At 42.8% G+C, this 10,436-nt stretch overlaps 1 protein-coding gene and 1 pseudogene across 1 annotated transcript; one reads left to right on the top strand and one right to left on the bottom strand.

Annotated features, from left to right (window-relative positions):
• Window positions 1–1,975: 1,975 nt before the first annotated feature.
• Window positions 1,976–2,414, bottom strand: LOC147880930 (ubiquitin-conjugating enzyme E2 8 pseudogene; annotated as a pseudogene).
• Window positions 2,415–7,437: 5,023 nt separating this feature from the next.
• LOC147880929 (uncharacterized) lies at window positions 7,438–8,971 on the top strand. The gene has a single exon (XM_087369935.1). The coding sequence runs from the start codon at window positions 7,618–7,620 to the stop codon at window positions 8,797–8,799; it is 1,182 nt and encodes a 393-aa protein (XP_087226061.1). The 5' UTR covers window positions 7,438–7,617; the 3' UTR covers window positions 8,800–8,971.
• Window positions 8,972–10,436: the final 1,465 nt, after the last annotated feature.

Genomic DNA, 10,436 nt, shown 5'->3' with positions numbered 1-10,436 from the left:
CCTACAAAGACTAATTCAACTTTATCCATTAGGGTTAGTAGAAATCTATTTCTTTTCTACTTTTCCTTTCCAACAAGACACCATTTCCTAATCTATCTCTCTCATATGCATGCATTGGTCCAAGTTCCAAGTGACCAGTTTGGAACCATTAGTTTTAGGTTGATCAGAGCCAAAACTTACAAGATAGGCCTAACTTATAGAATCAAGATCACCAGATCTTGCTTGAGTACTCATTCTAGACCACTAGGTCTAATTGTGGATCCACCCATAGTCATGCGTCCATGACTTACCAATTACTTGAGATCTCTTTAAGGTCACCAAACCTAAGATCACTAGACCTTACTAAGCGCTTACATATCCACCACCTATGGCCATGTATAGCACCCTCTTGCTTGGGAAGAGTCCAAGTACTACCTTGGCTCATCAACCCAACCTAAGAGAATGACTTAACCATCTCTAGTACTCCAACTTCAAGACTCTTGGCACCATGGATGTTTTCCAAGCCCAGCTTGCCCAACGTCTCTGTACGATACCAGTGTGTACATTTCCAAGGTAATAATTGTGCATGTGCTCAATTCTTGAGTGTTTTTTTCTACCCAAGTGTATGATCCTACATGCAAATGCATTTATTACTTCATTAATCTACATGCAAATGCATTATTAATTCATTATCCTAAATGCTCATCTTAAGTTTAAGTAGATCAATCCTTTGACCCTTGTCATCACCATGCAATTATGTATTCCATTCTTTTCTAGATGACGAGTCACTTTTGTAGCCTTCATTTGAGTTTCCTCCGGCTACTCCAAATTCGTTCACCATCTAACCTATTCATGGTTACTCCTCCAAATTGATACATCACTTGTTATGTCTCCTTCTTATAGGATTCACCATCCTTTTCTATCACTTTTATATCTAGTCTTCTAGGATTGATAATCTTTTTCCTATCACCTCTAGTAGCCTAATTCGATCCTCTAATTGTCTAACCTTAGCAATTTTGACCCATGTCGATCTTTTCCTCTATAATTTTCTCCAAGGTCGTCTCCCTATCAAGCTATCACAGTCTATCCCCATTGAACATCTATTTCATCTAAAGTTGTCTCCCCGTTTTCTTTACTTGGGCTGTTGGTAGTGATTTGTGAATCAAGATGTCGCTTGCATCTTTCTTTATGTAGGCTCATCTGCAACCAAATTCCTATCACCACAACCCACGAAAAACAGCTGTTCTTTATCGACCCATGTCCTTCCAAGAGGATTTTTTTGACCCCTTTTTCTTTGGGATTTGATCATGTCGAGGAAGACAGCCAAATGAATGCTTCGAGTATTTGTCCTTGGCAAAGGTCACCACATAGGTGAAAACATAGAGCATGTCCGCAGATAACAGGAATTCAAGCGTAGCGGTTGCCTTGTGGGAGCGCCACAAGCCTTGAGCAACACAATCGTCCCCCACTGACTGGCCAACATGGAAATTGATTGTGTACGGCAGGTGTGAGCGGAATGCTACTGGCGTTGGTGCAAAACATCCCACAACAACATGGAAATTGATTCTGGATGGCGGGTTTGAACTGAATGCTGCTGGCATTGGTGCAAGACATCCCACAACAACACGAACTTGGGGTTTGAAGTTGGCAAAGAGAGAACTCTAAAGCAGTAGGAGAAGGCTGCTGCCCAGAAGAGTAGACAATTCTAGTGGGGGCACATCGTTGTTTGTTGCATTCACGGCTTGAAATCACTCATCCAAATTGCCTACAATTGTCCTAATCATACGCAGCATTTCACCAGCAATCGAAGCTCTCCTCATGTGCCTGTCCTTTATGGCATTTGGCAAGTGCTCACATACAGACCAAGATTGAAACCTTCCAGGCCAAGTGCTAGATCTTGACACATCACTCCTGCCGCCACTCCTAAGCTCCTTTGATGCGAGCCGAGCCGATACTGTTTTATGGCTCTTGTGCCTTGCTGAGCGACATGTTCTTTTCATTTCATAGCATATGTGATCGTCGATTCTTTTGCAGTTTCTTCATATGTAAGGCGTGCAATCTTGTATATGTGCGCAATCTCTGGAACAAGTGGGTCGTCTGGATTTGGATCGGTGAGAAGATAGCTTGTGGAAGGCAAGACTTTCGCGATCGTCAATGCTGGGCTCCAACTTCCATTGAGTATGTTCGAGGCAGATGATGCCATTTGAGCTTATGTTGGGATGATACACCTTTGTTTGGAATTGAAGTTTAGGAGGCTTAAATGGATAATCTTGTGGGAAGGAGATCGTGACGAAGAAGAAGCCACCAAAGTAGGGGCTAACGGCAAGGCCCATGATTTGGGCTTGCCAGTAGAAAATGTCGTCACCTATAGGGCCAGCGCTGCAGATATCTTTCTGCAGATCTGCGAGTGCCTATAGGATGCATTTGCTAGCCATAGTTATTGCATCAAAGGGAGAGGAAGATGAAAGGTTGTGACCGGGATTGTTGTTTTGGCGGATGCCAGGGTGTTTTGCAGCGACTGCTGCATTTGAACCAGAGCAGAGGCTATGCTGTGCATGTGTAGAGGGCTAGTAATAGATATGGAGAGGAGCAATAAAAGAGGGTAATTTTCAAATGGTGGCTTGAGAAAATAGCAAGGAAAAATGGAAAGCTTCTCGATTTGCGGACGATAATAACCACAAACGATGAAATTGTGCAAGCGCATTCTGGATATTTATGTCTTCTCACGAAATTGACAATGCTAATGGAAAAGAGAAAGAAAGCCCCCTGGATAATATTCTTTAGTGACTCTGATGACATCACCCTGAAGTCCACACAACCAGAGGATCACTGCTCTGATACCACTTGTCATGCTCCTCAATGCAGGGATGCACGTGTGTAGATTGATGCATAAATTGAGAAGCATTGGCCCTCCAAATGGGGTGGAAGGAGTGCTGACGTGAGTGTACTTTTGCTATTGACTAATCTATAGTGCTCATGCAATCCACAAACCACATATCAATGCATAATGCCTCATACACACATTCCGTGCATACGAGATGTCACAACCTCTCATGCCTCTTGGGATCCATCCCTTGGGCATACCCCATTATTCTACCCTTAGCCTATGACTCTTTTATGCCTACCATTTAATGCACCCATGCATTCCTACCCATTCCTATCCTAGGACTTACATGTGTGAGTGCTCTATATATTAATCAATTAACATATTCAATACATTATCCATATGGCATTTATGTCTACATTGTACTAATATTTGTGATGTGATAGCCTCTCTACCTCCCCCCCCCCTTTCTCTCTCTCTCTCTCTCTCACACACACACACACATTTACTTGTAAATCTTTCTCATCTATTTTATATATATTTATAATCTTTTCCAACTATGTTGTAGGTTTTAAAGCATATATTTGTTGATCATATGTGTTAGTTAGAGTCAACATGACTAGCGAGTATAAACTATTATATAGGATTGATGTCCTTTAGGATACATGCCATATATGTATTCAACACCTAGACTCCCTTTTCGCTTGAGCATCAAGTAACATTTCATGTATGTGGGGAAAGTAAGGGATTAAAATATCGACGTTTTAACACTATGGAATTTTTTCCTCTCTCTATTACTTGTTATTTACTCACCCTTCATAAGTGTTACGTTATGTGTTCCATAGATATTCAATCGGTTCCATTCTTATAGATTCAAAAAAATTCTATTTGCAAAATTAGTCTTTGTTGCATCTAAAATTATTGCATTTGTGTTTCGTACTTCATTTGAATCAGAGTATATTCATATTAAGGGATAAAATGTTCTAAAATATACTTATTAAATATTGATCTAACATTGGAACCTTCTTGTGAATACGATTATGTGCCCTCCTAATCTTGTATTCTATAGTTGTAATGCACCTAGGATGGATCAATGATGACCGGATAAATATGCACTTCTAATAGAATGATTTGAATGGGGATCACTCAAGACATAAATAATGATCAATGCGTGTACACAAAAACCAAGATTGGTTTTGATCAAGAGTGTTCACAACTATTCCAAACATTATAATAAGAGTCTATATAAAAATTTGACACTAACTACCAAAGCCTTCCAACTCATTATATTTTTAGAATGATAAGCCCAAGTCGACCTTATCGAGAAATATCATGGTATTATGTGATAATTCAAGGCTTGGGAAGGCTAGACAACTTCCCTAAGTTGTACTCTTGATTTTGCAACAACACTCCAATTAAAACGATGGATATAAGTTTTGTTAGCTTGCAAATTTATCTTTTTCTTAAAGGGCTAAGGTGGCTACATTATAGACTTTCTTGTATATATATATGCAAAAATTATTGAAGCTAGGGTTGGACAAAAAGGAATTTTGTAAAGGACACTTGATGAGAACTCTCTTGACTCATGATCTCATTGTGTAGCACGTGGTGGGATGAGTCCTCAAAACAAGTCTAGGAGTGAGAAAGAACACAAAAATGTGTTGCATGCTTGTAATCATGTATACGTGTGAGGTACTCCATCCTAATCTATGGCATATTATTAGACAAAATCTCTTGAAAAAAAAGGCTTAAGTTGTTTATCACATGGAACAAAACCAACAAGCTTATTTAATTTTATAGCATTGTTCCCACATGCAAATTTATGTAGGATTCCATGATTGACTAAAAAACTAAATCTAAAAAGGGTATAAATTGTGCCTTTTGATTGCAAATACACATTTTCTCGCTAGATGTGATGCTATAACATGTCCTATAATTTCCTTGTGAGCATTTTGTAGCAATCCTTTCAAGACAAGGACCTTTTTCTACACCGGTGGACATTGGGACATTCAATTCTAAATATACATTTTTCTCTACATGTGTCTTGAGACTCGTGCACCTTTTTATAATTGTTTCTCTCTTAAATTGGCTTCTTGAATACTAAGCAAGTTTACTATTATACAAAACTTGTAGGATAAAATTCTGTAATCAAAGGCACATTGTTTATGCCGTGTATAATGGTTAAGTCTTGTAAATCCTAAAGAAATTTGTGATTATTGTATGCATTCATGTAAGATAAAGCATAGTAAGTAGAAAAAAAGGGAGGGGATAGAAGAAAAAAGAAAGAAATGCCAAACAAGTAGTTAGTTTGGATTTGAAACTGGTCTTTTTACAACTCATTAACAATGAGCGAAATGCATACGCCTTATTTTTTAAGGTTTTACTAACTTTTACGACTTAGCATAGCCCATGCATGCACAATTTCATGACCTCATGAGATAGCCACCCAATGTCTCTTTATAGCCTCCCTACAGGCTTATACTAGTGACAACCGTTGTCGTAACAATTCTCAAGTTCAAGTGGTTTTTACAATTCATTGACAATGATTGAAATGTGTATGCCTTATTTATTTAAGGTTTTGCTAACCTATATAGCGTAGCATAGCCCATGTAAGCATGAGATAGACAACCAATGTGTCTTTATAGCCTCCCAAAGGACTTATACTAATCACATAAGCACGTAAGATCATGAGAGTAACTAAGGTCCCCCACTGCTTTTAACATCTTCACATTTTCAAGATATGTTGGATTGCTTTCTTGTAAACTTCTTGCTAACGAGGAGTGTGAGGATGAAGAGACACTTTTTATGAAATCTACTTCAACGGTTCATATAATTTCATTAGGCCACTCGTACCCTTGCCGCAAAGTCATATAGTAAATATAGATTACAACCTTGTTTGCTTTACGAAAAGGTGATGGTAGTCTAAAGAACTCATAGAACCTTGGACAGTTTAAAAGAAATACTGGGAATATGATGGGAAATCCACTCTAGAAAATTTGTGGAGCAGATGGAGGATGAGGACAGCACCCATTTTAAGCCTGCACTAGGGCTTAGGGCACATTTACAAGTTAGACTTTCAAGTGGACCCCAAGGTGGGGCGATTGCTTCATGTTGCTCCATGACTTGTGTATCCAATTTGCTTTGTTACCTAGTGTTGGTATGTGCACAAGTGGCACAATTGCACGATGAGTGAGAGTGCAGACTCATGTGAGGGATCCATGGAGACACCTTTAATCACACAAGCGTGAGACTTGTTCTTGTTTGCCTTGTGAGATTTGTCGAGGGCAAGGTGTTTGACCTTATTAAGACAACATTGCTTGAGAGTGGCCATAAACAGCTTGAGGCTGGACAGTATCCACGAAAAACCCAGTCTAGTGTCAGAAGAACGGAATAATTTTTATTTGGACCTAATAGAGGTCACAAAAACCTACAACATTGTTTTTGCAAATATAGCTATAAATTGTGTGAAAACCTCGCGGTGAAACTCAATGGCGTACAGGTGCGAGAATCTGCAGCCTAAAATGTGGAGGTTCGAAACAAAGCACCGAGGGCGCATAAATGTTGTGCCCCTCAAATTCCAGCATAATAAAATTAGAAGGATTCTAAAGAGGTGGCTTGCAATCAAATCATATGATAAGCTGAGATTTGGCAACTTGGGAGACAACCACAAACTTTCAAAGAATCACAGCACGAAACCCATGTAAAGACGAAGGATGTCCGACATTCTTCTTGTTTAAGAAATCCAAGGAATAAATGGAAGATCAAGCATCGATCATCTGAGATTCGGAGGCTCAAAATTCAGTTCAGTCGTGCCTTGCAGATTGGTTGATTGATGTTATTACCATTCCTGCCGCCCAGACGTAATTCCTCACCATGATGATCCGTCCATCTTTCAGTTGTCCGTTGTCATTTCAGTTTCTACAAATGAATTTGGGTTCCTTTAGTAGTTTGGACGGCATATCATTGCTTTACGGGTCGGTGGAAGGAAGCATGTTGAGAGGCATGTCACCAAAATCTGCTCTGCAGCAAGCAAGCGTCCACATCTGTGATTCACATTCCTCGTCTTCAGGATGAGGATCAGAAGGCGGTGAATTCTTGTCCGAGCAAGATTGCATCACAGTTATTATTAGAGCTCTGCGGGGAAGGGGAGAACTTGTATTGCAAGCGGGGCGAGGATCGAGACTTGAGAGTCGAGAGGAGGAGGATGAGGAAGCTTCATCGTGGAGAACATTGCATGACAGATTCATTTCAAGAGGAGGATGAGGAAGCTTCATCGAGGAGATTTGATGAGTAGATTCCGAGGAATCCAAGCTTGTTGCAGGGAGCGTGCAAATTGCAAAAAGTAATGGAAGCTTGCGTGCTTGTGCGAGGCAGCAGCGTGGGTGGCAGCATGCCACTGCAACGCTTGCAGTGTCATCAGCGATGAGGTCAAGGGTCCCTAGGAGGCTGGGCAGTGGAGCATACGAAGAGGAAGAGGAGAGAAGGGTCCCAGGCTCCAGCTGCTCTCTATGGTTATGGCGCACGAGGGCGACAAGCTTGATGTGGGCGATGAAAGCTGTACCCCGAACCCCTCTTTATTATATGTTGCCCAACTACCATAGCCACATTATGAAGCTTCTGCCCCGGCTCAGCTTCTTCTTAAGCTTTCATCCTTATCTTTGCCATAGCTCAATTTCCTTTGAAGCTTCCTTCTTCCCTTGGCAACCTCAATTTCCTCCCTCCTCTTTCCTTTGCTTTTAAACCTCTTTCTCCTCTCTCAAGCCGCCTTACAAGCTTTGTTCTTTGCTCTCACAAGCTCATTCCTCCTCCTCACCATGCCTGCCCTCTCCTGGGCTCAGCACCCCCCCTCCCCCTCCGACATGCACCACCTGCTCTTTCCCGACCGCTCTCCTAGCTCCGACGATCCTCCCCCGCACACTTTCCACCCCCACCATCACCTTAGGAGACTCCCCTCCAAAGTTCCCCACCAGGTCCTTAAGATGGAATCGCCCGCACATCGGAGTGCAACCAGACAATCCGATCTCACCATCTACGTTGGCAAGAACAGGACTCCTTACACGCTGAGCATCGAGACCTTGCGCGGCTCTTCTTACTTCAAATCTTTGTTGGACGGGCTATTGGCAGACCCGGCTTCGCCTCTTCCCCCTCTTGTAATCGATTGCGATGAATCGGTTTTCCAGAACATGATGACGATTCTTAGGTATGGAACCTTCGCAGCACTTCCCAAGATGTCGGAGCCGGAGATGTTCAAGCTGAGGCGGGAGCTCGAACTCTACGGCATAGACGTTTCGGATTCCCCGAAGAGGACCACATCCGTCAGTTCTGCTTCCTCTCCTGCCTCCTCTCCTGCCTCTACAAGCCCCAGGGCGTCATATGAAGCAAGCAACCCTCGCCATTTCTCTCTCGCAGAGCTACCGAGTTTCCCAGCAGATCTTTCCGATCCGTCAAAGCTTGTGCTGGTGTCCAGGTTGGATGACGACGTCAGAGGAAAGTGCCCATGTTCCGCAGACGAGAAGCCGAGTTTGTGGGCTCTCAATTTCTATCACAGGCACGCCTTTTGCACAGCTTGTGGGAGGCTCCCTTCGAACATGGCCCCCAAGTTCCTTGCAGAGATGTTCATGGTGGCCACAGCCTACTTTGCGGGTGAGAAGCTGGATCCGAAGAAGTGGTCTGTGGGATGTGATTCCACTTGTACGCTCAAATTCGCATCGTCTAATTCATGCTGCACCTGCTCTTGCTCGAGCAAGCACTCTATGTGGGCAGCGAGCACCTACCATTCTCACGCCTTCTGCACGCAGTGCGGAAAATGCGCAGAGGGCTCGGCATTAGTGTGCATTCTGTTGACATTGCGCTATGGAGGGCACCATAGGTCTCCCAAGGGAAAGAGAGACAACCATGCCGATTTGCCCATGACTAGAGGCATGCTCACTTTGCAGCCAGACCCTTGCGGGATTCCAAGCAGGACGCCAAGCTATGGGAGCCAAAGGTCTGCTTGAGCGATTGTGCTCTTCTTGGACAAAGTTGTGAATGATAAGAAGTGCTTCGCTTACTAGATCTGCCCAGTGCGAGACGCTGGACATTGCCATTGATGTCCAATTGTTTGCGGGACAAAATTTTCAAGGAATGCATTGAAGTAGGAAATGCCGATTTCTGTGCATATGAGTTTGCAAGGCTGTAGCTCTACAGCCCTTAAATCGTTATCAACAATTAACTATTGCTAATTTTTAAATCGATCTAGTCTCTCTCTCTCTTTGTCTCTCTCTTATGTGGGAATGAACTTGTAACGAAGCTATTGCTATGTGAGACAATTCGTTGATGCACTAGGGAAAGTGGGGGAAGACTCCTTTTTCTAGTTAGAAAATAGCGAGCTGGTGGAAAAGTAAAAAATGACGAGCTAGTGGAAGCCCTTGAGCCATTTTTGGCTTGCCCCCAATGGGTAGCCCTAGTAATCATTTGGCCTCCAAAGAGAACAAGGTGAATGATATTTAATCATTCAAGATAAAAATGTAAACAAAAAAGAATCCATTGGAGATGGTGTGGAGAAGATAAAAGAGAGAGAGAGAGAAGGGGGGGGGAGGGGGAGCGAGAGAAAAGGTCTTCGCTCACTCTGAGCTTGACTTGCATATGAATTAAGTTTTGTAAAGGGGAAGCAGGAAGCAGAGGAGTGCTTGTGGCGGATGGAAGGTAATTCCCACAGTGGCTTCTTGTTGTTGGCCTACCCTATATGTATGCTTTACGGAGTGCGTGAATAAAACGTTGATTGCGTCGCTGTCCTGTGTAGATGAACCTCCTATCCTGAAGAACCATGACTACATACCCCATGACGAAGCATTGGAAACAAACGTTGTGGTGGTGAAAGAAGAGATAGCCAAATCCAACTGTTGCATGGAAGAAAACAGTGACGTGGTGCAGCAGCCGATCCTACTGAAGTAGTTATCGAAAGGAAAAGGTCAGACATTAGTATACAAGTTTCACCGCCGGTTTAATTGGGTTTTTCATAGTGCCACTCCCTGTGGTGTTTATTGTTGGTCAACCCCCTCCTCATCTGCTTCTGGCGATATGTTCTGTCAGGCGTAGAGCCGCAAATGCAAAGTCCTACCGTCCACCACAGCGTCCCCCTTCACAGTGGTAATTCATCCAACTTTTTCTGACGTGACGTATAAGCAGTGGTTCACCAATTCTTGTCCCTGATCCAACAAATCTCCACTTCTGCTGCAGGGTCTACTGTGGGCGGAGGTGCAACTGCTTGTGAAGATCACATAGGGTGTTCGCGCGATGCACCTCAAAAGAAGGCCATGGAGAGTCCAATAATACCAAACGCCTCAAAGAAGTCTTTGAAGAGGTCATTCAACGCAGCAGCGATATTCATACGAAGAAGGTATGTTTTGTTGCGTGCTTTATCATCACATCGATGCCAATATTGTAGTATACAATCTACGTTGACAAACTTGGTCAATTGTAGGGTATTTTTTAAAGAATCCTCGCCTATGCACGTACTGCACACGCTATGCTTGTTGTTCGTGGACTCTTTCAATTTAGTTAGACCCACCTTCGTATGCACTGATGATTCTGGCAGCATGTTGTTGGATCCTTGTGTAGAGGAGGAGCTGTAGCCCGCTCTATGTTTTCCTTC

Source organism: Dipteris shenzhenensis, chromosome 31, assembly GCF_047967505.1.
Source record: "Dipteris shenzhenensis isolate YYH24624 ecotype China chromosome 31, Dip_SZ_1.0, whole genome shotgun sequence".
NCBI classification, from domain to species: Eukaryota; Viridiplantae; Streptophyta; class Polypodiopsida; order Gleicheniales; family Dipteridaceae; genus Dipteris; species Dipteris shenzhenensis.
This window is presented reverse-complemented; position numbering and strand designations above follow the sequence as displayed.